The sequence below is a fragment of the Macaca mulatta genome, chromosome 3, assembly GCF_049350105.2.
Source record: "Macaca mulatta isolate MMU2019108-1 chromosome 3, T2T-MMU8v2.0, whole genome shotgun sequence".
NCBI classification, from domain to species: Eukaryota; Metazoa; Chordata; class Mammalia; order Primates; family Cercopithecidae; genus Macaca; species Macaca mulatta.
Window position 1 is genome coordinate 49,366,900 of NC_133408.1, and position 27,432 is coordinate 49,394,331.

The following is a 27,432-nucleotide window of genomic DNA, read 5'->3' on the forward strand; positions in this document are numbered from 1 at the left end:
ACCTTCTGGTTTCTGGCCACTTCGCTACTCCCCATCACAGCAGAACTTCCCTGGAGGGTGACTACCTGCCGAATCCACTTCTTCACCTATTTATACTCTTCCTCCTTAGACTTCTGTGGCCTTCTCCTCTTCCTCTGCCAGGGCTCTAAATGTTGGAGTACGCCAGAACGTTATTCTTAGCCTTTTCATTTACATTCTCTCCCTAGGTGACTTCTAAAACTCCACATGACCAAAAGAGAATGATCAGTTCCCCCGAAATGCTCCCAAGACAGTTCAGTGGCATCACCATTCACGCAGGTGCTTTGCCCACTGATGTGGTTTGGCTCTGTGTCCCCACCCAAATCTCGCCTCGAATTGTAATCCCCACATGTCGAGGGAGGGAAGTGATTGGATCATGGGGGCAGTTTTCCCCCGGCTGTTCTCATGATAGTGAGTTCTCGTGAGATCCAATGGTTTTATACGTGTTTGGAAGTTCCACCTTCACTCTTCTCTCTCCTGACGCTTTGTGAAGAAGGTGCTTGCTTCTCCTTTGCCTTCCACCATGATTGTAAGTTTCCTGAGGCCTCCCCAGCCATGTGGAACTGTGAGTCCATTAAACCTGTTTGCTTTATAAATTACTCAGTCTAAAGTATTTCTTTTTTTTTTGAGACAGAGTCTCGCCATCGCCCAAACTGGAGTGCAGTGGCACAATCGCGGCTCGCTGCAACCTCCTCCTCCTGGGTTCAAGCAATTCTTCTGCCTCAGCCTCCCAAGTAGCTGGGATTACAGGTGCCTGCCCCCATGCCCAGTTAATTTTTTTGTTTTTTGTTTTTTTTTTTTTTTTGAGACGGAGTCTCGCTCTGTGGCCCAGGCTGGAGTGCAGTGGCCGGATCTCAGCTCACTGCAAGCTCCGCCTCCCGGGTTTACGCCATTCTCCTGCCTCAGCCTCCCGAGTAGCTGGGACTACAGGCGCCCACCACCTCGCCTGGCTAGTTTTTTGTATTTTTTAGTAAAGACGGGGTTTCACTGTGTTAGCCAGGATGGTCTCGATCTCCTGACCTCGTGATCCGCCCGTCTCGGCCTCCCAAAGTGCTGGGATTACAGGCTTGAGCCACCGCGCCCGGCCTAATTTTTGTATTTTTAGTAGAGACAGAGTTTCACCATGTTGGCCAGGCTGATCTCAATCACCTGACCTCAGGTGATCCACCCGCCTCAGCCTTCCGAAGTGTTGGGATTACAGGCATGAGCCACCGCGCCCGGCCCAGGTATTTCTTTATAGCAGTGTGAAAACAGACTAATACAGCCACAATGCACAAGTCAGCCTGGGTTCCCTTCTTTCTTTCACACCCAGTAGCCAGGCTGTTAGCAAGCCCTAGTGAGCCAGCAGCCTCCAGAATATATCCCAAATTCGGCCACCTACCCTTCAGCCACTGCCACCTAATCCAAGCCACCAGTCTCTGTCACCTCACTGCACTCACACCTCCACCTAACGTCCTTTGCACAGCAGGCAGACAGGTCTAAGTCAGTGGCCTCCAAACTACTTTTGCTTATGCACCGCAAGAGTAAAAAAGTTTGAATTGGGCCAGGCACGGTGACTTACGCCTGTAATCCCACCACTTTGGGAGGCCGAAGCAGGTGGATCACCTGAGGTCAGGAGTTTGAGACCAGTCTGGCCAACGTGGTGAAACCCCCTCTCTACTAAAAATACAAAAATTAGCTGGTGTAATAGCGAGCGCCTGTAATCCCAGCTACTCAGGAAGCTGAGGCAGGAGAATCACTTGAACCCAGGAGGTATAGTGAGCCAAGATTGCGCCACTGCAGTCCAGCCTGGGCAACAGAGTGAGACTCTGTCTAAAAATAAATACATACACACATACAATGAAATGCACTCATTTCAAGTGTGCAGTGTGATAGCGTGGCCACCTTCACAATCAAGATGTAGAACATTTCTGTCACGTCAAATTCCCTTCTGACCCCAGTACCCAGCAACTGCTGTTCTGCTCTCTCTTACTATCTAGTAGATTTGTCACTTCTGGAGTTGTGTAGAAGTGGAATCATTTGGTCTGTGGTCCTACATCCGGCCTCTTTCACTCAGCACAGTGTTTTGGGATTCATCTAAGTTGCTGGTATCATTAGTCCTTTCGTTTTTATTGATGAATGATATTCCACTGTGTGGATATATACCAATTTGTTTATCTAACAGGTATGTTGACAGACATTTTGTTGTTTGTGGCTATTATGAATCAATCTATAAACATTCATGGAGAGTTGTTACGTAGGCATATGTTTTCATTTCCCTTAGGCAAATACTTAGGATGAGGATCAGGGTACCTGTACATTTTACCTGATAAGAAATGCCAAGCTGCTTTTCAACGTAGATGCATCTTTTTTTATTAATTTTTTTTCATTTTCTTTTCCTCAGGGTAGCAAAGTTACAGTTGTATTATTTTATCCCCGCATAAGAAATCGAGAGGAGTTCCAGTTGCTCCATGTCTTCTGTTTCATTGGTTATCGTCTGATTTTAGACATTCCTAGTGAATGCTTAATGTGTTTCATTATGATTTTAGTTTGCATTTTCCTGATGACTAATGATGTGGAATATTTTTTCATGTGCATTTTTGCCTTCATAGATTTTTATTTATAAAGGTTTCAGTCTCTTGCACATTTTAATTTTGGAAACAGGGTCTTGCTCTGTTGCCCAGGTTGGAGTGTAGTGATGAAGTCATAGCTCACTGCAGCCTCAGTCTTCCAGGCTCAAGCAATCCTCCCACCTCAGTCTCTCAAGTAGCTGAGACTACAGGCATGTGCCACCACACCCAACTAATTTTTTACTTTTTCTAGACATGAGGTCTAGCTATGTTGCCCAGGCCGGTCTCAAACTCCTGGGCTCAAGCAGTCCTCCCACCTTGGCCTCACAAAGTGCTGGGATTATGGGCATAAGCCACTGTGCCTGGCTTCTATATACGTTTTAGATTCAGCTTGTCAGTTTTTACAAAGGAGCTTTCCGTGATTTTGATTACGATTCCACTGTATTTGTGGATCAATTTGAGGAAAATTGACAGCACTATTTATTCTTCCAGTCTAAACAATATATTTATTTAGTTCATCTTTAATTTCTCTGAGCAGTATTTTGCAGTTTTGATGTATAAGCCTGGCACAGATTATATTCAGTTTATTTCTAAGTTAAAGTCATGTTTTTCAATGCTATATTAAACGGTATTTTCTTTTGTAAAAAATCTACAATATGTTTATTTTATTATTATTATTATTATTATTATTTTTAATCTCGCTTCATCACCGAGGCTGGAGTGCAGTGATGTGATCTCAGCTCAGTGTAAACTCCGCCTCCCAGGTTCAAACAATTCTCCTGCCTAGTCTCCCGAGTAGCTGGGATTACAGGTGCCTGCCACCACACCCGGCTAATTTTTGTATTTTTAGTAGAGATGGAGTTTCAACATGTTGGCCAGGCTGGTCTCAAACTCCTGACCTCAAGGGATCTGCCCACCTCAGCCTCCCAAAGTGTTAGGATTACAAGTGTGCGAGATTAAAGTTTATTTTATTTGCAGATTTATTTTCCAATTGTTTGTTGCTTTTATGTAGAAATAGAATGAATTTCATATAATATTATTTTATATATTTTTTACATTTTAACAAATAATAAAATATATAAATATTTTATATATTTGGTATTTACTTAATTATCAGTCTGAATACTTTTCCCTAATGTTGGGTCCAATGCAAGGATGTCTGCTTTCTCTACTTCTAGTCAACATTAAATATAGGGAGCAAGTGCGAAAAAGAAAACAAAACAGCAAGAAAAATAAATATACAGTGTTATATATGATATATTTTATATTATATAATTTTTATATAATAATATAGGTAACCTCTTAATGCTCGCCTATTAGCTCTAGACATTTTTTTGAAGTTTTCTTGAATTGTCCATATATGCCCTTGAAGGCAATATATACTGTTGGTTTTTTTTTTGAGACAGAGTCTTGTTCTATCACCCAGGCTGGAGTACAGTGGCGCAGTCTTGGCTCAGTGCAACCTCCACCTCCTGGGTTCAAGCAGTTCCCTGCCTCAGCCTGCCAAGTAGCTGGGATTACAGGTGCCCGCCACCACACCTGGCTACGTTTTTTGGATTTTTTTTTTTTTTTTGAGACGGAGTCTTGCTCTGTCGCCCAGGCTGGAGTGCAGTGGCCGGATCTCAGCCCACTGCAAGCTCCGCCTCCCAGGTTTACGCCATTCTTCTGCCTCAGCCTCCCGAGTAGCTGGGACTACAGGCACCCGCCACCTCGCCCGGCTAGTTTTTTGTATTTTTTAGTAGAGACGGGGTTTCACCGTGTTAGCCAGGATGGTCTCGATCTCCTGACCTCGTGATCCGCCCGTCTCGGCCTCCCAAAGTGCTGGGATTACAGGCTTGAGCCACCATGCCCGGCCAAGTTTTTTGGATTTTTAGTAGAGACAGGGTTTCACCATCTCGACCAGGCTGGTCTTGAACTCCTGACCTCTTGATCCACCCCCCCACCTTGACCTCCCAAAGTGCTGGGATTACAGATGTGAGCCACCCCACCCGGCCACAATATATACTTTATAGATGTTGGGTGGAATGTTCTATAAACATCAGTTAGGTCAAGTTGGTTGATAGTGTTGTTCATGTTTCCTGTATCCATACTGATTTCCGATCTATAACGCTGTATATTTATTTTCCTTGCTTTTTCTTTTTGGCACTTGCCACCTCTATTTAATGTTGACTAGAAGTAGAGAAAGCAGACATCCTTGCATTGGACCCAACATTAGGGAAAAGAATTCAGACTTTGATAATTAAGTATAATATTAACTGTAGATTTTTTTGTAGATACCATTTATAAGATGGAAATTCTCTCCTATTCCTAGTTTACGGAGAATTTTTGTCATAAATGGTATTGAATTTTCTCAGATGGTTTTTGGCATCTATTGAGATGATCATATGATTTTCCTCTTTCCTCTTAACATGGTAAAATAATCTGATTCTCAAATGTTAAACAAATCTTGCATTCCTAGGATAAATCTTACTTAGCTATGCATTTTATGCATATTGTGAGTTTTACTAAGTGAGCATTGTTTTATTTCATTGTGGTCAGAGTACATGTTTGTATGATTTTTGTTCTTTTGAATTTATCAAAAGTTGTTTTATCATCCTGTACATCGATGAATGTTCCATGTGTACTTAAAGAGAATGTGTATACTGCAGTTGTTTGAATGGCATGTTCTAGAAAAGTGAGATCTGTTTAGTTAGTGGTGTTCTTCAAGTCTCTCGTATCCATATTGATTATATAAAAATCATAATATTAATGTGAATGGCTTTTTTTGGTTTTTTTTGTTTTTGTTTTTGTTTTTGTTTTTTTTGAAACAGAGTCTCACTCTGTCGCCCAGGGTGGAGTACAGTGGCGCGATCTCGGCTCACGGCAACCTCTGCCTCCCGGGTTTATGTGATTCTCCTGAATGTGTATGGTGTTTTGAAATCGAATTATTATTTTGGATTTTTCTTTTTTCTTTCAGTTCTGTCAGTTTTTGATTTACATAGTTTGAAGCTTTCTTTTGGGGCAAATATACCCTTTAAGATTATTATATCGTCTCTCAATTGTTTGATTCTTTTGAGTTTATACAATGATCTTCATTATTCCTGGAAATATTCCATGTCTTAAAGTATTCTTTTTCTGATTTTAATATAAGCACTCTGGCTTTCTTTTGATTAGAGTTTTTATGTTATATATTTTTTCTGTCCCTTCACTATTAACCTGTCTGTATCTTTATGTTTAAGTTATGTAAATAGCTACATCTTGCTTTTTTATCCATACTATCTTGCTTTTTTATCCATTCTATCTGCCTCTTAACTGGAATGTTAGATCATTTACATTTAATGTAATTATGGATCAAGTTGGATTGAAGTCTACCATGTTTTTCTATTTGTCTTGCCTGTTTTTTCTTGTATTTTTCCTGCTTTCTTTTGATTAACTGATTTTTTAATGATTTTATCTCCCCAATTATCTTATTAGCTATAACTCTTATTTTCTTAAGGGTTACTTTAAAGTGAAAAGTAGGCCGGCCATGGTGGCTCACACCTGTAATCCCAGCACTTTGGGAGGCCAAGGTGGGTGGGTCACCTGAGGTCAGGAGTTTGAGACCAGCCTGACCAACATGGAGAAACCCCGTCTCTACTAAAAATGCAAAATTAGACAGGCGTTGTGGTGCACACTTGTAGTCCCAGTTACTTGGGAGGCTGAGGCAGGAGAATCGCTCGAACCTGGGAGGTGGAAGTTGCAGTGAGCAGAGATTGTGCCACTGCACTCCAGCCTGAGGGACAGAGCGAGACTCCTTTTCAAAAATAAAAGAAAAGAAAAACAGAAATCTGAACTCTCTTTGTACAAACAACCGTGTTCCTAAGGCTTTTGTGCACTTATAGCATGGGAGGAACACAGATCCTTGACAAGTTGCTTCCTCTCTGTCTTCCCATCTGTAAAACGGGAATATGGGCCAAGCACGGTGGCTCACACCTGTAATCCCAGCACTTTGGGAGGCTGAGGCGGGCGGATCACCTGAGGTCGGGAGTTTGAGACCATCCTGACCAACATGGAGAAACCCCATCTCTACGAAAAATACAAAATTAGCCGGGCGTGGTGGCGCATGCCTGTAATCCCAGCTACTCGGGAGGCTAAGGCAGGAAAATCTCTTGAACCCGGGAGGCGAAGGTTGCAGTGAGCTGAGATTGCGCCATTGCATTCTAGCCTGGGTAACGAGCAAAACTCCATCTCAAAAAAAAAAAAGGGAAAAGTAACCATCTTTAACTTACTTTATACCTTCAAATAATATACCATTTCATATACAATATAAGAATCTTATAATACATTGTCACTTTCTCTCTCTTGTTCTTTGTGCATTTTTACTGATTTTACCTCTACCTGTATTATAATGCTATAATACATGGTTACTATTTTTTCTTTAAACGCTTATCTTTTAAAGAAATTTAAAATGAAATTGTAATGTTTTATTTTTACTCATCTATGTACCATTTCCAGTGTTGTTTATTCGTTTGTGTGGATTCAAGTATGTGCATGGAATCATTTTCTTTTGGTATATAGAATCTCCTTTTAACATTTTTTATGATATAGGCACACTGGCAATGAAATCTGTTAGCTTTCATTCATCTGGGGGAAAAAATACCTTGATCTCACCTTTTTTTTTTTTTTTTTTTTGTGACGGAGTCTTGCTCTGTCACCCAGGCTGAAGTGCAGTGGCACCATCTCAGCTGACTGCAACCTCTGCCTCCCAGATTCAAGTGATTCTCCTGACTCAGCCTCCCCAGTAACTGGGATTACAGGTGTACGCCACCACGCCTGGCTAATTTTTGTATTTTTAGTAGAGACAGGATTTCTCCATGTTGGCCAGGCTGGTCTCAAACTCCTGACCTCAGGTGATTCCGCTGCCTCGGCTTCCCAAAGTGCTGAGATTACAGGCGTGAGCCACTGCATCCAGACACCTGAATTTTTAAAGAGTATTTTTTGTCAGATATAAAATAGTTTCTTGGGTCTGCCAGTCATGGTGGCTTACGCCTGTAATCCCAACACTTTGAGAGGCTGAGGCGGATGGATCACTTAAGGTCCAGAGTTGGAGACCAGCCTGGTCAATATGGTGAATCCCTGTCTCTACTCGAAAAACAAAAATTAGCTGGGTGTGATGGTGTGCACCTGTAATCCCAGCTACTCGGGAGGCTGAGGCAGGAGATTCTCTTGAACCCAGGAAGCAGAGCTTGCAGTGAGCTGAGATCGTACCACTGCACTTCAGCCTGGGTGACAGAGCAAGACTCTATCTCAAAATAAAATAAAATAAATAAAATAAAATAGTTTGTTGTTGGTTTGGGTTTTGATTTTTTGTCTCTCTGGACTGACTGACTGTTTCTGACAGGAGATCTCCAGTAATTCATATCTTTTTTTTTTAAACCTATGTACAATGAATCTTTTTCTCTCCACCATTTAAGATTTCCATTTTCTAATTTTGATTTCAGAAACTCTCTTATGCTTACTGGTGTTCTTTGGGTTTATCCTGCATGGAGTTTGTAGAGTTTCTTGAATTTTTAAGTTTATAACCTTTATGAAATTTTGCCACTGTTTCTTCAAATACACCCTTTCCCCCTTTCTGGGAAATGTAGGTTTGGTTGCTTAATTTTGTTTCACAGGTTGCTGAGGGTTTACTAACTTTTTCTTCAATTTCTCTCTGTCTATTTCTGTTTGGTTTGTTTCTGTGACTGTATCTTTAAATTCACTGATCTTTTTCTTTCACTGTGTCTAATCTGTTGTTCAGCCAATCAAGTGAATTTTTTTCATTTTGCATATTTTAAGTTTCAGAATTCCATTTGATTTTTATGTTTTCTGTTCTTCTCTGTATTGTATTCATATTTTTCTTTAAATCCTTGGACATGCTCGTAATGGATGTTCTAGTCTGCTTGTTCCATTATCTCTTGTCATTTCTGGTTCTGTTTTTATGAACTGATTTTTCCTCTGATGATCCTGCTGCTTTGCGTGTCTAGTAATTTTCTATTGAATTTTAGACATCATGAGCGTTAACTGCATTTTGTTGTCTTATTTAAGTTTGGGCAGGCAGTTAAGTTACTTGAAGATCAGCTTGATCATTCTGAGACTTTTTTGTAGCTTTTTGGAGTGGATGTGGATAAGGCTTCAAGATTAGTTTAGCCCTCCACTCTGGTGTGACACTTCAGTGTCTTTATAAGTCCTTGCTCTTCAACAAGTGTGTCCTCTCTGACTGGATGCAGTTGGAAAGTCCTCCAGCCCTCAAACTGGGTTGGTGGGGGGGTGTGGTGGTTTTTGGCTCAGACTTTCCTTTCTGTTCTTGTCTGGCCTTATGAGTTTCACCCTGTACATAGACACTTTAGCTCTTGGCAACAGATCACCTCTCTGCAGATTTCTGTAGCTCTTTCTTAGTATATGTCCCTCCTTTTCAGTGCTCTACCTTGCAAATTCCAATTGCTGCAGCCACCCAATCTTCTGGTGTCTGTCCTTCAGTGGACAGGGAGACCATCACACTCTGCTTGGGTTTTTTTCTTCGCTGTGATGCAATCCAGAGAGTTCTTCCTGCCAGGAAGGGTAACATAGGGCTCATCTCATCTGCTTCCCTTCCTTCAGGGAAGTCTTGTTCCACCAGTTGTCCAGGGTCTGTAAATAGTTGTTTCATTGACTTTGCCTAGTTTTCTAGTTGTTTATGACCAGAGGGCATGTTGAGTATCAGTAGATCTGTCATGGCCAGAAGCAAAGACTCCAAGTTCTTTTAATTTTGACTTTTGGTTTTCATAGAAATGGCTGGAAAAAATAACTTACAAAGATAAATAGATTCAAACCAAAGAAGCACATTATTGGCTATCTTTACAAAAATAGGATTCATATTTATGAAATCTAGGTATAGGTTGAGTGTCTTTTATTCAAAATGCTTGGGATCAGTGTTTTGGATTTGGGATTTTCGAATTAGGGAAACTCAACTTGTACTAATTATGAGACGGTATTTGTTGGAACTCATCTAGTCAATTTTCATTTTCCATGATATTCTTCTTTTTTTTTTTTTTTTTGAGATGGAGTCTCGCTCTGTCGCCCAAGCTGGAGTGCAGTGGCGCAATCTCTGCTCACTGCAAGCTCCGCCTCCCAGGTTCACACCATTCTCCTGCCTCAGCCTCCTCAGTAGCTGGGACTGCAGGTGCCCGCCACCACACCGAGCTAATTTTTTGTATTTTCAGTAGAGATGAGGTCTCACCATGTTAGCCAGGATGATCTCGATCTCCTGACCTCATGATCTGCCCACCTCAGCCTCCCAAAGTGCTGGGATTACAGGTGTGAGCCACCACGCCCAGCCTCTTTTTTTTTGTTTTTGTTTTTTAATAGCTTTTCAGAAGATTTTGCATTTCTTATATTAATTAACAAACTATTTGAAACTTCTTTTGGCAAATGTTTACTCAGATTTGAGTTGGTAAATAATAGTAGATAACATTTATTGAGTGTTAACTCTGTGTGTGGCAATTTTCTTAAGTTAATCCTCACAATAGCACCATGACATAGGCACAGTTACTATGCCCAATTTGTAGATGAAGAAACTAAGGCACAGAGGGGTTAAGTAACTTGTCCAAGACTGCACAGCCAGTAAATGAGAGAGCTGAGACTCGAACACATGCAACCTGGCTCATACTGCAAACCATTACACTACAGTCCCTCTTGTGCGATATGAGGCATTGAGCCATTTTTGTAGAAGGTGCTGCCTTTGCCCATCAGTATATAGATGATGGGAACATTTCCATATATTCACCTTTAGAATGCTGTCACTGTAGCATGAAATAGTTATTTTCCTCAACAAGCATTAAAGCACCACATTTATTGCAACAATTTAGTATGTGTTTATTTTTTCAAAAAATCCGTCAAGCAGTGTATTACTGATATGATAGCCATTTACCATCACAAAACAGGGCAGATAATTTGGATCACTTAGCTTGCCCTTTTTTTTTTTTTCTTCCCTGTTTTGAGGACAGGGTCTCACCCTGTTGCCGAGGCTGGAGTGCAATGGCATGATCATAGTTCACTGCAGCCTCTAACTCCTGGGCTCAAGCAATCCTCCCACTTCAGCCTCCCTAGTAACTAGGACTATAGGTGTGTTCCCACCATGCCCAGCTACTTTTTTATTTTTTATTGTTAGAGATGGGGTCTTGCTATGCTGCCCCAGCTGGTCTTGAACTGCTGGCCTCAAGTGATCCTCTCACCTCAGCCTCCTAAAGCACTGGGATTATAGGCACACACTGCCCCACCCGGCCAGGATCACTTCGCTTTTCTAAAGAAAATCGTATAGCTCATCTTTAAACTTAAAACTCTGTCATACTTTTGCCAAGAAAAAACCAACAAACCATTTTGTGGGTTGAAGTACTGCAGTTTTGGTTTGGTTTGGTTTGAGATGGAGTCTTGCTCTGTCACCCAGGCTGGAGTGCAATGGTGTGATCTCAGCTCACTGCAACCTCTACCTCCTGGGCTCAAGCAATTCTCCTGCCTCAGCCTCCCAAAAAGCTGGGACTACAGGTGCGCACCACCACACCCAGCTAATTTTTGTATTTTTTGTGGAGACGGGGTTTCACAACATTGGCTAGGCTGATCTCGAACTCCTGATCTAAGGTGATCTGCGTGCTTTGGCCTCCAAAAGTACTGGGATTACAGGCGTGCGCCATGGCGTCCATCCCTGGCCACTTCTTGACAGGAGCAGAATTGCATCCAAATTCTGACCATTGGCTCATTTCATACATTGTATTTTCAGCTCTAGCATTTAGTTTGCTTCTTTTTGTATATCTTTTTCTCTCATCCTTGCACTCTTGTTTTCCTTAAAATCCTTGTGCGCAGCCTCCCTCTCCCTAATCTCTTTTCTCTTCCTGTTCTCCCTCTCCTTCCCTGGGACCACACTGGCTTCTCACTATGCCTTGACCATGTCCTATTCACAGCTACCACAGGAACTTTCACCGGTTGCTGCCCCTGCCTGGGGTGAATCCCTGCAGTGCCTCCCATTACCATCCCGATCTCCATCCCCGCTCACTTCTTCAGAGAGGCCTTCCCTGTCCCCTTGTCTCTAGGACCCATTCCCCTCTCTCCCTGTGCCTCTCCTCTTCATGCTCGGCAGCGCAAATGCTCCGCACTCACAGTGGGGCTGTGCTCCAGTCAACCCATCACAAGTTGAAAACATCACGAGTCGAAAATATGTTTAATGCCCCTAACCTACCAGACATCGTAAGTTGAAAATACCACGAGTCAAAAATGCATTTAGGCCGGGCACGGTGGCTCGTGGCTGTAATCCCAGCACTTCGGGAGGCCGAGGTGAGCAGATTGCTTGAGGCCAGGCGTTCGAGACCAGCCTGGGCAATGGAGTGTGAATCCCTGTCTATACTAAAAATACAAAATTATCCTGGCACGGTGGCGTGCGCCTGTAATCTCAGATACTCGGGAGGCTGGGGCAGGAGAATCGCTTGAACCCAGGAGGCGGAGGATGCAGTGAGCCAAGATTGCACTGCTGCACTCCTGCCTGGGCGACACAGTGAGACTCCGTCTCAAGAAAAGAAAAAAAGAACTCCTTTTCCCAGTTTCTCCAGGAGCGCTTTTCCACTCATCTGGCCTCCTGCCTTGCGTTTGTCATCTACATCCATGGCTTCTCTCTGCTACGAGGCTGAGCCCTTCCCAGAGCAGTTAGTTGGTTCAGTTGCTTAGGAAATATTTGTTAAATTAGTACTGAAAGAGATTTTCATTGGCTGCTGGTTAAGGAAACAGAAACCTTTTTTTTTTTTTTTTTTTTTTTCCTGAGACAAGGTCTCACTCTGTCCGCCAGGCTGGAGTGAGACCCTATCTAAAAAAAAAAAAAAAGGTCATAGCTCTCTGCAACCTCCACCTCCCAGGCTCAAGTAATCCTCCCACCTCAGTTTCCCAAGGAGTGCACCACCATGCCCAGCTAATTTTTTTATTTTTTCTAGAGACAGGGTCTCACTTATGTTGCCCAGGCTGGCCTCAAAGTCCTGGGCTCAAACAATCTTCGCTCTTCAGCCTCCCAAAGTACTGGGATTACAGGCGTGAGCCACTGTGCCCAGCCAGTAAGCAGAAATCGTACTGAGAATTTTTCATACTCATTTGCCTGGCCAGCTTCTTTCCTTCTTCCTTCCCTCCCTGGGTGAGATGCATCACCCCATACATTGCAGAGCGAGCTCCACCAGCCTCTGACTGGGATGGCTGGAATTAACGAGATAATGTTGCATGCACTTAGGAAAAGGTGCTGAATATGTACAGTATTGTTGTTTGTAATAATTATGTTCCTTGAGCCCTGTGTTGCATAACAAGCTATATAATACCTCCAAGATTGCTTTAGGAATTAAGTATCAGATGATTGTAAAACACTTTACAAGATTGTCGCATTGGGTGGGTGGAGCTGGCAGGAAAGCGTGTTGAATCGGAGGAGGAGGCTGGGAAGACAGGGGTTATCGGATTTTGTGTGTTCCTGTTTTATGTATGGGTGTGTCCTCTTTGCCTCCTCCAGACAATTCCCTAATTGAGCTGCTAAGATCGGAGGCATCTGACGTTCGCATAAGACCTGACAATCCTTGTGTGGGGTTTAAATGGCATTGGAAATCATTAACGAGACAAAAAGCTATGATTTCCGTAGATTAACACACAGGTTGGGTTTTGGCATGCCAAAATTCATTGTTTTGGTCTTTAGCCCAAACATGCTGGAGTCATTATATTGTCATGCGGTAATTAGCTGTTCCTTTAATACAAGTAATAAAAATTAAGCCTAAGAAGTTCTTTAGCAATGCCTCTTACATATCCCAAAACAATATTCATATGCTGTAGGAATTTAGCCATTCAAATGTACTGTAGTAAAGTTTGGAGTTTAATGCACAGTGATGTTTGAACATTTAGCTGATCCTTTAGTCTGTGACCAGCTTTGCTACGTAGGCATTAACCTTTAATAGTGTCAGACTAAATATACATGCCATAGTGAACGATTAAGAGATGGCCTGAATTTTCATTTACAGTATAAGGCTTTGAAAATTGGTGTAAAGGTCTGGCTCCTCCTCACTTGATAATGTGCGTGTCATTTTCATATGTCACTGGATTCCTTGCTTAACCGCATGGGAGAAGCTATTTTTTAATTCGAAGCAGATACAATGGGATCCTGGCCTTTTGAAAAGAATGGACTGGAAATGTTGTTGACAGAACTTTTAGGGAGGGCAGGCAGTACACTAGCTTTGTTCTTTAAAGATATAATTTGTTGGCACTTGTGCTAGAAAGCCTACATGAGCAACTCTTAATATAATTTTATACGTGAGCAAAGGTTCCTCTCTTTACCTCCTTTTCCCTGACCTCTATGTCAAGTGTAAGTCGTGGTTTTGTAAAAGGAGGCTGTGAACAGGCTGTTCACTTTCTTGAGACCATTTGCCCAGCACAAGGCCGTGAAGGTAGGGAAGAGGGGCAGGCTGAGAAGGTGAAGGTATTCAGAGAAGTTACAGAATTTTTTTTTTACAAACAGCACCTGGAATGTTTTCAGTAATTCTGTTTTTTGTGTTATCACGACTCCTGCTTACAAAGAACCATCTACCCAAGATAGCTTTTTTTTTTTTTTTTTTCCCCCAAGACAGGATTTCGCTCTGTTGCCCAGGCTGGAGTGCAGTGGCTCGATCACAGCTCAGTGCAACCTCTACCTCAAGGGCTCAAGCGATTCTTCTGCCTTAGTCCCCCTAGTAGCTGGCACTACAGGTGTGCACCACCATGCTTGGCTAGTTTTCTGGTTTTGTGTTTTTGTTTTGTAGAGACAGGCTTTCACCATGTTACCCTGACTGGTCTCGAACTCCTGAGCTCAAACGATCCGGCCACCCTCGGCCTCCCAAAGTGCTGGGATTACAGGCATGAGCCACTGCAGCCGGCCTCCAGAATAGCTTTTGGAGTCAAATTTAACATAAATATTTTAATGCTGATTAAAATAATAATGAAAAGTCATGCGCCAGAAAGAGATGCAATTATAGACTGTGTATACGTGCAGAGTAAGTGCCCAGCAGCCAAGGGTTCTGCATGATGGACTGTGTTACTGCGAAACCCCAGCACCCAGGGTCCGCTGACGTTGAGCCCAACATATCCCAGTGCCTGCCTTTTGTAAACTCTGCCAAGATGCTGGCATCCCAGAGAGTCCCTGGCTCCCGCTGGATACATTAACCGAGGCATGGTAGACCTGGCCCTCGATTCCGGGAACCTAGGGTGGTCTGAAAAATTAATGACTCTGGCATTTGAAAATTAAGTGAGCTCTTGAATATATACTCTTGTTGATCCGCTGGGCATGGTGTTTGGCATTCTTCGACTGGAGACTAAATCTCTACAACCATCTCATAAGTGACGCTGGCGCCCATACCAGAAATACATTCAATAATCTTTCTAAGCCCCGTGGACTTGGGTATTCTTCCACTCTGACGGAGCCTGAGAATTCCAAAGGAAGTGTGCCCCCGGTACCCAGCAGGCAGAATATAATTGCCTCTTAGGCAGCAGAAGGAAAACTAAAAATCGCATTGATGCAGAAGAACATTTAAGGTCTCTGCATCCTGTTGAATTCACAGTAAAGGCGAGAGCCGTGAGTTTGTACTGTAAATTCCAGGTCCTGTGACTTCTGACTTTGGATTAAAATCCAGTTTTCTGCAAGTGAATCTGATGGCAGATGTGGCCTTGAATTGGCCGCAAGACCCCATCGCTGGCCTGGCTGCTGTTCAGCTCGTGCTGCCCTGCACTTTGTTATTGTCAGGAGTGCGGTGGCCTCCGGGCCAGCTGGCCTCCGACAGGGCCATGCTGGGTCACCGGCTGTGCCTCTGCAAGGGTCTTCAGCCTTGGGACCCCCAGCCACTAACCCCTGACTCTTCTGAACACCCATCATTAGTGAAGGAGGATCGTGATGGAAAGTGATCATGTCATGAAACAGGGTGGCTTCTTATAAAGCCTAAGTGTTTCTTTCCTCTGCTTCACCAAGTGACCTTCCTTGTTGTAAAGAATGGTCACTCAGGGCCGGGTGGGGTGGCTCACGCCCATAATCGTTTGGGAGGCTGAGGTGGGCAGATCCCTTGAGTCCAGGAGTTTGAGACTGGCCTAGGCAACATAGGAAGACCCTATCTTTACAAAAAATACAAAAGTTAGCCCAGCATGTTGCTGCGCACCTGTAGTCCCAGCTGCTTGGGAGGCTGAGGTGGGAGGATTGCTTGAGCCCAGGAGGCAGAGGCTGCAGTGAGCCATGATCATGCCACTGCACTCCAGCCTGGGAGACCCTGTCTCAAACAAAAAAGCATGATCACTTTAAGTTAACAGACTTAGGTGTGCATTCTCCATGCCAGCCAACTAGCTGGGTGACCTCAGGTGAGTCACTCCTCTTCCCTGGGCTTTAGTTTCTGAGGCCTCTCTCAAGATCGTTGTAAGGCTCAAAAGACAAAAATCTCCATAAAGTGTCCCGTGAACTGTGTGGCGTTCTCAGGCATCAGGTGTTACTTCCAACTTCATAATCACTGGACCCTTAAACATGCCGGCACCTGTCCACGGACTTGTCCGTCCTCCACATGCAACTCTGGGGATGTGATTGATCTCCTGGGCTGCTGCCTGGTGTATTTCTCTACTTATGTCATCAAAGAATAAAAATCGTGAAAGTGTCACACCAGGCAGGAGTAATCGACAAATACCAGTGAATCTCATGGCTGTTCCCACCCCGTTTTCACATCTCCAGGACCCTGGGCTGGGTCCATCCTTTGTAAAGCGCTGGAGAATTCTCCCATCCAGCAAGGGGGCTGGCTGCGGGGGCATGACTGTGGCCTCTGGGGATCCCACTGGAGCTGATATCTGGGAGCCCCTCTCTGAGCCTGTGTACCGCCGCGGAGGGGGCCTTTCTGGGGGCAGAGTAGGGTGATGGCTGTTTTCCTGTTGTGCAGATCCCGTACCAGCTTTGGATCTCGGACAGCAACTCCAGCTCAAAGTGCAGCGCCTGCACGATATTGAAACAGAGAACCAGAAACTTAGGGAAACTCTGGAAGAATACAACAAGGAATTTGCCGAAGTGAAAAATCAAGGTTGGTGGAAAATGCGTTCTTTGCTTTGTCTTCTCTTCTCTCTTCTTTTCTCTTCTTCTTTTTTTTTTTTCCTCTTCTTTTCTTTTTATTTTAATTGGCTTTTCCCATACTTTTGGGACCAGCTTCCTTGTAATATACACGTCATAAAGTCAGGGTGGGGCAGGAATCTGAGTGTTAGAGAGAGATGATAATCGTGCTGAGCTATTTTGAAGTAAAACTTTTCCTCTGCACAACAACGACGTAAGATTTTATTGCCCTCTGATGAGACCGATCAGGATTCTTTGAAAATTCTTCCTGTATCATTACGTGATTGGGTCTGCCTCTTGAAAGGCCGACGCATTGCCTCCAGGCGACACCTGTCAGAGAGCCAGCTCATGATCAAAGGGTCATACACAGTAAGTCATTTAATAATTGCCGCGGATACATTAAGGCTTCAGACACGTCTTAAAGGCTGCATGCTTAAGCGCCGCTGTTGCCTTGTCAGTATCGCCTATTCATTAGGAATTTAATGAAAGAAAACAACCTCTTGGTGTGTTTGCCCAGCCGTCAACAAGACAGAGAGGGCAAAGGTTGCCTGGCTTTTCCCGTCAGGGAAGAACAAAGGAATCTGTCCTATACCTAAAATCCAAGGCACTCAGAATCCGGGAGCCTCTTGGCTTCCTTGGCTTGAAGGAAAATCACAGCCCCCCTCTGACAGCAGCAGCAGGTTTTTCAGCCAGCTCCGAAGAGTAATTCGTCCTGTTTGTTTTTGTTTGGGAATGTGGGTAAGGAATTAAATTGAAAGGGGAGGCTGCCCATTCCCAGTGGCCTTCCATTGACTATTTGTAGAGACTGCAATAAAGAGTTAATTGGGGCCACGTGCGGTGGCTCACACCTGTAATCCCAGCACTTTGAGAGGCCAAGGTGGGAGGCTTGCTTGAGGCCAGAAGTTCGAGACCAGCCTGGGTAACCTAGCAATACCCTGTCTCTACAGAACATCAAAAATTACCTGGGTATGGTGGTGCGCACCCGTGGTCCCAGTCACTCGAGAGGCTGAGGCGGGAGGATTGCCTGATCCCAGGAGGTCAAGCTTGCAGTGAGCCATGATTGTGACCCTGCACTCAGTCTGGGTGACAGAGCAAGATCTGGTCTTTAACAACAGAAAAAGTGAATTGGCAAAGACTTCTAAAAGCGTCCTTTGGCTTTAAAAACACTGCAGACAGACCAGGGAAGAGGAATTGTCCATGGGAATGATCCAGAAAGCATCTGTGAGGATGTGTGAAGAGCCAGAGGTAGAGGCATGGGCTGCGAGGGCAGCGGTGTCCAGGGCCTCTGAGAACATCTCCCTGCAGTGTAGGTATGAGGGTACTCAAGCTCTCAGGCCAGCAGGGCTTCCTTGCTGAAATTTGGGGGCATGAGGTGACAGGCAGTTGGGGAAGCGAGACCGCACTTCTATCTGGCTTTGCAGAGAGTGGTGAGCCTTTAGGACCAGAAGGGAAAGCCCTATCCCGCTAGAAAGTGAGGCGTTGGGCTTACTGGGCTGGAACTGCTGTGAGGGAACGTATTACCTTCCCCTGTAGGAAGCATTTCTTGCCAGAATCACTCCAGTGTTACAGTGAAAGGTAACCTGCAAATCTGCACATCGAGTTTTCATAGGTGCGCTACCCTAAAAGGGAGTGTCCTGGGATTTTTTTTCCCCTTCATTGTCCTCTGGCATCTAATTTTGATAGATCCACTCTCTGGTTTGTTTGGTGGGTATTTTTTATTTATTTATTTATTTATTTTAGATTCAGGGTCTCATCCTGTCACCCAGGCAGGAGTGCAGTTGCACAATCATGCTCACTGCAACAACCTTGACCTCCTGAACTCAAGCAATCCTCCTGCCTCAGCCTCCCGAGTAGCTGGGACTACAGGCATGTGTACCACCGTGCCCAGCCTCTTTCTGGCTTATTTTATTTTTTTAAGTTTGCTTTTGTTTTGTGGGAGGGTGGTGCAGGTTGGGCCTGAAGGACTGTGCAGGATTGTCCTTCCCTTCTCCTTATATCACTGGTGCCTCAATGACCAGCTTCCCAGTGGCCAGGGCTTTGCACAGGGGCTGACCAGGAGCCAAGCTGGGTGTGGATGTTCTCTCCCCAAAGGTCTCATATGGTAGGCTTTTCACAATGAGTTATAGAGTCCAAGATTTAAGAACAGCTCCAGGCCAGGTGTGGAGGCTCACGCCTATAATCCCAGCACTTAAGGAGACCAAGGTGGGCAGATCATTTGAGGTCATGAGTTCGAGACCAGCCTGGCCAACATGGCAAAACCCCATCTGTACTAAAAATACAGAAATTACAGGCGTGGTGGGGCATGCCTGTAATCCCAGCTACTCAGGAGACTGAGGCGGGAGAATCACTTGAACCTGGGAGGCAGAGGTTGCAGTGAGCTAAGATCACATCACTGTACTCCAGCCTGGGCAACAGAGCAAGACTCCATCTCTAAAAAAGAACGGCCCTGGAGACAGACAGACAGGCAGACCTGGTTTGAGTCCTTTCGTTGCCACCACCTAGCTATGTGACCTTGGGCAAATTATCTCACTTTGCTAAAAGCCTCTTTCTCCTGGGAGGCAATTCTTATACTTACCAGGTAGGGTTGATGTGGGGTTAAGTATGTATATACACACAGCATTTAGCTCTCAATAGTACCTGCTAGTTATTCAGCAGTGTGGTTTTTGCCAGAAATTTACCCCCCTTTATTTGGATAACAAGTTTTCCCAAGCTCCAGAAAAATGTCATTTCCTCTCCTCCCCTTCCCAGAATAAAAGTGATCATAATTTAGGAAGGTGGGCGGTGCACATCACTTCTTGTAATTATCATAGCAGTAGTATAAATGATTAAAAAGTTAGAGCAGGGGCCCACACAATGGCTCATGCCTATCATCCCAGCACTTTGGGAGACCAAGGTGGGAGGATCTCTTGAGGCCAGGAGTTCGAAACCAGCCTGGACAACATAACAAGACCCTATCTCTTAAAAAAAAAAAAAAAAAAAAAAAAAAAAAAAAAAAAGATGGTGTGAGTACTTTGTGTGTTGCAATAAAGAAATACCTTAGGCTGGGTAATTGATGAAGAAAAGAGGTTTATTTGGCTCATGGTTCTGCAGGCTGTATAAGCACAATGCCAGCATCTGCCTGGCTTCTGGGGGTCCTCAGGAAGCTTTTACTCATGGCAGAAGGTGGAAAGGGGAGCGAGCATGCCACAGGGCAAGAGAGGTGGGGGGACCCCAGACTTCTTAACAATCAACTCTCAGTGATTGAGAGGCCACCAAGCCATTCATGAGAGATTTGCCCCCATGACCCAGACACCTCCCACTTGGCCCCACCTCCAACATTGGAGATGAGATTTCAACCCGAGATTTAGGGGAGACAAACACCTAAACTACATCAGGCACGTGATAAAAGTTAGAGCAAAGAGGGAACTTCCGCCTCATGGGCCACAGCCCACCCACCCTGCAAAGATGAGTAAATGGAGGCCCCAGGTAATGCCAAGCCCTTCAGAGCCCTCTCTGTTATGCTGGCCCCTCCTCCCCTGCACATGCCTGGGAGGCCTGCTGAGACACCCAGTGTCTGCCTGGGGTGCAGCCTGGGCCAGAAGGCCAGAGGCTCTAGGATAAAGTGGCCTCTAGATGAGGTTAGGCTGGTCCGTGAGCACTCACCTGGGGCCAGGGGACCTCATGAGGCAGAGACCTCATCAGGCACAGCACACTGACGAGGTCACACACTGTGATGTGTCATGAGGAGCCCCACTGGAACAAGTGTTAGGGTCCAAGTGCTGTACAGCCACTTCCAGCTGGTCCTTAAAGGCAAAAATGAGACCGGGTGTGGTGGCTTATGCCTATAATCCCAGCACTTTGGGAGGCCGAGGTGGGCAGATCATTTGAGATCAGGAGTTTGAGACCAGCCTGGCCAACATGGTGAAACCCTGTCTCTACTTAAAAAATACAAGAATTAGCCAGGTGTGATGGCACACACCTGTAATCGCAGCTATTCAGGAGACTGAGGCATGAGAATTGCATGAACCTGGGAGGCAGAGGTTGCGGTGGGCCAAGATCACGCCACTGCACTCCAGCCTGGGCGACAGAGCGAGTCTCTGTCTCAATTTAAAAAAGGTAAAAATGCTGTATGTTTACATGAGAGTGGGGCTTTTTCAGAGCTGACCTGTCTGGAGTCCATTCTAGAAGTGTCCAGTTCTTGCCTCACTTTGGCCTCGTCCGTATGGCTTGAGAGAGACGTATCACCAACCACTGTGTACACAGAGCATTTCTTCCAGGCTCTGAACAGCCAAGCCAAAAGGCAGAAAGGTGCCCGGTCCCCTCTCCTGTGCCCCAATATGATCGTTGGTGGAATTCCACCTCTCTGAAGAAAGCACTCTGGGTCCCACCTCATGAAAAAAGCCAACCTCTTAACAAAAGAGCCTTTAACACAAAAATTAGCCAGGCGTGGTGGTGTGTCCCTGTAATCACAGCTACTCAGGAGGCTGAGGCAGGAGAATTGCTTGAACCCAGGAAGCGGAGGTTACAGTGAGCAGAGATCACACCACTGCACTCCAGCCTGGGCCACTGAGCAAGACTCCGCCTCAAAAAAAAAAAAAAAAAAAAAAAAGCCTTTCGCTTCTATGCACTAAGCCGCATGGGTGTTAATCACCCAGGTAATGTGCTTTTGCCCTGGCCAGCGCGTGTCTGTGCAGGTCAGAGAGCAGGAATGGCTGTGAGTTACACACCTGGCAGGTGCGCTTGCTGCACCAGAGGGAGCTCCATTGCCACAAACCCTGTCTGGCCCTCCCCCGGCTCTGCCCGGCCTCGGCTCCTTCATTCATTCATGCCATAGTGCTTTCCTGAGCACGTGTCTGTGCCGGTGCTGGGCGCACAAAGAAAATGAGCCTCGCCCGCTAAGAGGTGGATCTGTAGCAGCGGGCAACCATTCCTAAGAGCTCCCCTTTCCTGGGGGCTGGGGCCACAGTGCTTCTCCACAAAGCATCCAGCATGCAGAGTGGCATAGGCGTGTCTGGAGGAGGGCGCAGGTGGAGCGGCCCTGCCCCAGAGCCACCCACAGGTCTGTTCCATTCATCAAGTCCGCTTTGATGTTCCCTGTTTGGGCAGTTGAAGCGATGTCTGTGAACTTGCAGTGGTGGTATGGGAGCCACTCACCAGAGCTGCCTGGGCCTGGGCTTTCCCCAGACAGCCCTGCCTTCCAAGGGGCCCCTCGCTGCCCCACCTCCCTGGCGCTCACACCCCACTCTAGGACTTCTCCGGGCCACATGCCAGTCACCAAAGCATCTTCCCCCAGGCTACAGCACCCTCTGTTCTGCACACACAGCCCCCGACCACCAGAGTGGAGGGCGCTCCAGGGTAGGTCCTTTCCAGCCCAGTCCCTTCCATGCTTTCTCCACCTAGCACTGCGCGTTTCTTGTCACTTGTGAACCAGCAGAGCTGCAGGGCCAGGCCGTCTTGCTTGCTTGCTTGTTTCTTTCCTTCCTTCCTTCCTTCCTTCCTTCCTTCCTTCCTTCCTTCCTTCCTTCCTTCCTTTTCTGTCTCCCTCTCTTTCTTTCTCTCTCTGTTTCTCTATTTCTCTCTCTCTGTTTCTCTATTTCTCTCTCTCTGTTTCTCTCTCTCTCTCTCTCTCTCTCTCTCTCACTCACTCACTCACCCTCACTCTGTCACCCAGACCGGAATGCAGTGGCACAATTATAGCTCACTGCAGCTTCAAACTCCTGGGTTCAAGACATCCTCCCACCTCAGCCTCCCGAGTCCCTAAGCTGGGCGCAGGTGTGCGCCACCACATCCAGCTAATTCTTGCCCTTTTTGTAGAGGCAGGGCTCGCTGTGTTTCTAGGGTTGGCGTCAAACTCCTGGGCTCAAGGGATCCTCTCATCTCGGCCTCCCAAAGTTCTGGGATTACAGATGTGAGCCACTGTGCTTGGCCTGTAGACTTTCTTCTTTTTTTTTAAAATTTATTTGTAATTTGTGTGGGTACATGGTAGGTGTATATATTTATAGGGTACATGAGATGTTTGATACAGGCATGCAGTGTGAAACATCACGTCATAGAGAATGGGGTACCGGAGACTTTCTTGACTCCACTTCGATTGCTTCTTCCAAAATGCACACGCCATTATGAACTTTTTTGTTTTCTGAGAAAATACTTAAACCCACCTAAAACTTTATTAATCATCCCTCAGTTACAGGACTAATTGAAGACTCATCAATAAGATGATATGATATTTTACCATTGATTTCCATCTCCCCTCCCCCTGCCTTTTTTCTTTGACTGGTACTAGAGAAACCAAAGCTCTTCTTTTCAGCGAAATCCATTGATCCTCCTCAGCCTAAACGTTTAAAGTTCAATTTAACATTTAGGGAGTAAAAAGTCTCCGAAGGGACTCGTAACCATTGATTTTGTGTCAGAGTTGAAGAGCTAAGGTTTAAAACACACCGATCCTACCAGGTTATGAGAGCCTTGTACCTACAGCCATATGGAATTGTGTGCTTCTCTTACTGTAGGTTTTTTTTTTTCTTTTCTGCAGAGGTTACGATAAAAGCACTTAAAGAGAAAATCCGAGAATATGAACAGACACTGAAGAACCAAGCCGAAACCATAGCTCTTGAGAAGGAACAGAAGTTACAGAATGACTTTGCAGAAAAAGAGAGGTGAGCATGGCTTACAGGCACACACAGACTGACATAGCATTTGCCCCTGAACTTCACATCACAAGACACGTTGATAAATGGATCTGCAAAATAAGCCCAGGATGTAACCCCAAATCTGTAAAGGCTGTGGGCAAAATGTTTCAAAAATTATATTCTGGCCAGGCACACTGGCTCACACCTGTAATCTGAGCACTTTAGGAGGCCGAGGTGGGTGGATCATGAGGTAAGGAGTTCGAGACCAGCCTGACCAACATAGTGAAACCCCGTCTTTATTAAAAAATACAAAAAAAAAAAATTAGCTGGGTGTGGTGGCGCGCATTTGTAATTGCAGCTACTTAGGAGGCTGAGGCAGGACACTCGCTTGAACCCAGGAGGCAGAGGTTGCAGTGAGCCAAGATCACACCATGGCACTCAGCCTGGGCAACAAAGTGAGACTCCATCTCAAAAAAGAAAAAAAGATATTCTACATTTGTGAGGTTTCTGTGAGCAAAATGCATCTCCCTTTCCCAATTGGTGGATGGTGTCAGGCAGCCAGTGAGCCCGAGGGTATCCAAGCCATGCAGGGGCAGAGGTGAAGCTCAAGACGTGAGTCGTTAGCAAGGTGGCACCTGGCAGCTGCACCTGGGCTGAGACCAGAGAGGAAAGCCCATTCCCAGTGTGTGGCCTCTGGGGACAAGCCCTGGCCTAGTGCTAAACTCTTTCTGCCTCCTCAATCAAATTGATATTTAATATTACATGCACATACACACACACACACTCTCTGATGTGATATTTAATATTACACACGTACACACACACAATCTCGGTGGGTTTTTTGGTATTGCCTCTCATTACCTTACATATCAGGGAGCTACGATCAGTAAAATACGTTAATGCCCTGTGTAACTGATGTGAGTTTTACATTTCTAAATACCAATTACCAAAAACGTTTCCCACAAATAATGAGTTGGTTTTCCCCTAGCATGATGAGTTAATGAAAGTTAGATTCCTTGTAACAACAACAAGGACTATTGAACTTACTGATCCCAACCATATCGATCGGATTTTTTTTTTTTTTTTTTTTTTTAAGAGAGTTTCGCTCATTGCCCAGGCTGGAGTGCAATGGCACGATCTTGGCTCACTGCAGCCTCCGCCTCCCGGGTTCAACCAATTCCTCTGCCTCAGCCTCCCAAGTAGCTGGGATTACAGGCACCCACCACCAGGCCCGGCTAACTTTTGTATTTTTAGTACACATAGGGTTTCACCATGTTGGCCAGGCTGGTCTTGAACTCCTGACCTCAGGTGATTACAGGTGTGAGCCACCATGCCTGGCCTAGATTGGGTTTTTTTAAACTCACGGGTTAAATTAAGATATTAAGTTTTATACCCGCTCCCATCAAGAAAAGCAAAAAAGGGGGAAAAAAAAAGATACTGAATTTTAACTTTAGTGTGAAGAAATGTATATATCCATCAACAGGAAGCATGAAATTTGTGATTACAGGTGAGGGGCCAAGTGGGACTGTGGCTGGCATGGGATCTTGTTTTATTTTCAGTTGACTTCCTATGCTGCTACTTGGTGAGCTTTTCTTTTTACTTTTCCTGGTTTTTTTTGTTTTGTTTTTTTTTTCGAGATGGAGTCTCACTCTGTCACTCAGGCTTGAGTGCAGTGTCACAATCTTGGCTCGGTGCAACCTCTGCCTCCCAGGTTCAAGTGATTCTCCTGCCTCAGCCTCCTGAGAAGCTGGGACTACAGGTGTGCACACCACCACGCCCAGCTAATTTTTGTATTTTTAGTAGAGGTGGGGTTTCACCATGTTGGCCAGGATAGTCTCGATCTCTTGACCTCGTGATCTGCCCACCTCGGCCTCCCAAAGTGCTAGGATTACAGGCGTGAGCCACCGTGCCCGGCCCTTGGTGAACTTTTCTAAGGCAGACTCTGTAGCAACATCATTGAGTTAGGAGGTGAGGCTCAGACACTGGACCAAATTGAAGACTAGCTGAAACAGGGCCTGGAGAGAAGCAGGTTTCTATAAGACATGCCCACCAGTGTGCTATGTCAGTTTACCATTGCCATGGCAACACCCAGGAGTTACCACCCCTTTCCATGGCAATGATCTTCCAGCCCAAAAGTTACTACCCCTTCCCTAGAAATTTCTGTATAAACTGCCTCTTAATCTAATGGTAATTAAAAGTAGGTACAAATATGAGTGCGAAACTGTCCTCAGCTCCTACCGTCAGCACATGGCCTGTGGGGCAGTCCTATCCCGCGAGACTAGTCACGGAGCTATAACGCTGCCGCCTTCGTAAAACTGCCTTCTTCTGCCGTTCCACCGGCTCACCCTTGAATTCCTTCCTGGCTAAAGCCCAGAGCCCTTGCCAGCCAAGCTTTCCTTTGGGGCTCGCCTGCCCTGCAGCATCATGAAGGCCTCTAGGGAATGTCATTAAGCTGACTTCATTCAGAAAGAAAACTGGCCGGGCGCAGTGGCTCACATCTGTAATCCCAGTGCTTTAGGAGGCTGAGGCAGGGGGATCCCTTGAACTTAGCAGTTCGAGACCAGCCTGAGCAACATAGAGATATGCCATCTCCATGGCATGAATGAATGAATGAATGAATGAGCCATGCAGGTCAGCTTGTGCCTATAGTCCCAGCTACTCAGGAAGCTGAGGCAGGAGGATTACTTGAGGTCAGGAGTTCCAGGCTCCAGTGAACCATGATCAGGCCACTGCAATCCAACATGGGTAACAGAGCAAGATCTTGTCTCAAAAAAAAAAAAAAGAAAGAAAGAAAAGAAAAGAGGCTGGGCACAGTGGCTCACACCTGTAATCTCAGCACATTGGGAAGGTGAGGTGGGTGGATCACTTGAAGTCAGGAGTTCAAGACCAGCCTGACCAACACGGTGAAACCCTGTCTCTGCTAAAAAAAAAAAATACAAAATAAGCCGGGCGTGGTGGCGCATGCCTGTAATCCCAGCTACTCGGGAGGCTGAGGCCGGAGAATTGCTTGAACCCGGGAGGTGGACATTTGCAGTGAGCCGAGATCGCGCCATCGCATTCCAGCCTGGGCAACCAGAGCGAAACTCTGTCTCAAAAAAAAAGAAATGAAACAAAAGAGAACTGCCAGCTCCCGCCCACCCAGGGCCCTCCCTGCATCAGAACTTGGCCGGAGGCTCTCAGTACATTCTCTCACTAATTGCCCAGGATGGATCTGCAATGTAGACCATCTCATTTCATAGAGGGAGAAACAGGTCGTGGGTGAGGTACCTCCTACAGCTTTTGCAGCTAATCAGGGCCAGAGGTGGGACTTTGCAACTCCAGACTGGCGCCTGGCCACCTCTGCAGCCCTGGCCTCCCCATCTGCTCGGTCATGGCCACCTGGAGCCCTGGCTGCAGGACCAAGTTCAGTCCCTTGGGGCCACGCCCAACTCTGCAGGTGGAGGCCGCATCCATCTTCCCTGGGGGAGCGCGGCAGGGCGCAGACTCCAAGAAAGGGGTGCGCATCACAGAGTCAATGCTCAGACAGACGGGCAGACCTTTGACCCCATTGATACGGACTTGGTCCTAAGTAAATGCCTCTTAGGAAAGCACTCCTCACCAGTGAGTGATCAAGGGGGAAAATGCAAGCAATTTCAGGGCCCTGCCGTGGACAAATGGATTAGTAAAAAGAAGGACCATCCCTAACTGGGATGTTATAGCACCATTAAAATATTAATAATAGTTATGGAGAATTCATAGTAATGTGAGAAGTGTATCCAGTATAATATGAAGTCAAAACATACATCATACAAAATTATATATAGTACAGTATGATTGTACGTCTTCCTATAGCAAACTCATGCATTACCACAATATGGAAATAATCATATATGGGAATTAAATATTAAGTTGACTTTTCTTTTTTTTGAGACAGAGTCTCGCTCTGTCACCCAGGCTGGAGTGCAGTCACGCAATCTCGGCTCACTGCAACCCTCCGCTCCAGGCTGAAGTGATTCTCCTGCTTCAGCCTCTTGAGTAGCTGGGATTATAGGCGTGTGCCACCAAGCCTGGCTAATTTTTTAGTAGAGACAGGGTTTCACCATGTTGCTCAGGCTGGTTTCGAACTCCTGACCTCAGGTTATCCGCCGCCTTAACCTCCCAAAGTGCTAGGATTACAGACGTAAGTCACTGTGCCCAG

General features: G+C 45.5%; 1 protein-coding gene and 1 long non-coding RNA gene across 29 annotated transcripts in view; one reads left to right on the forward strand and one right to left on the reverse strand.

The window, feature by feature from the left end:
* CUX1 (cut like homeobox 1) overlaps nt 1-27,432 on the forward strand; it is a 472,306-nt gene that overhangs the window by 269,390 nt on the left and 175,484 nt on the right. For 27 of the 28 annotated variants that reach the window (NM_001261815.2, XM_028844758.2, XM_077994466.1 and 24 more), the window contains 2 exon segments: nt 16,487-16,624; nt 23,159-23,282. In NM_001261815.2, coding sequence (NP_001248744.2) covers nt 16,487-16,624; nt 23,159-23,282 — 262 coding nt within the window. 28 annotated transcript variants of the gene reach the window in all.
* On the reverse strand, nt 10,635-26,199 carry LOC144339768 (uncharacterized). The gene is made up of 2 exons (XR_013415143.1): nt 25,121-26,199; nt 10,635-10,774 (listed from the first exon to the last, which is right to left on the reverse strand). It is a non-coding gene; the product is annotated as an uncharacterized LOC144339768 (long non-coding RNA).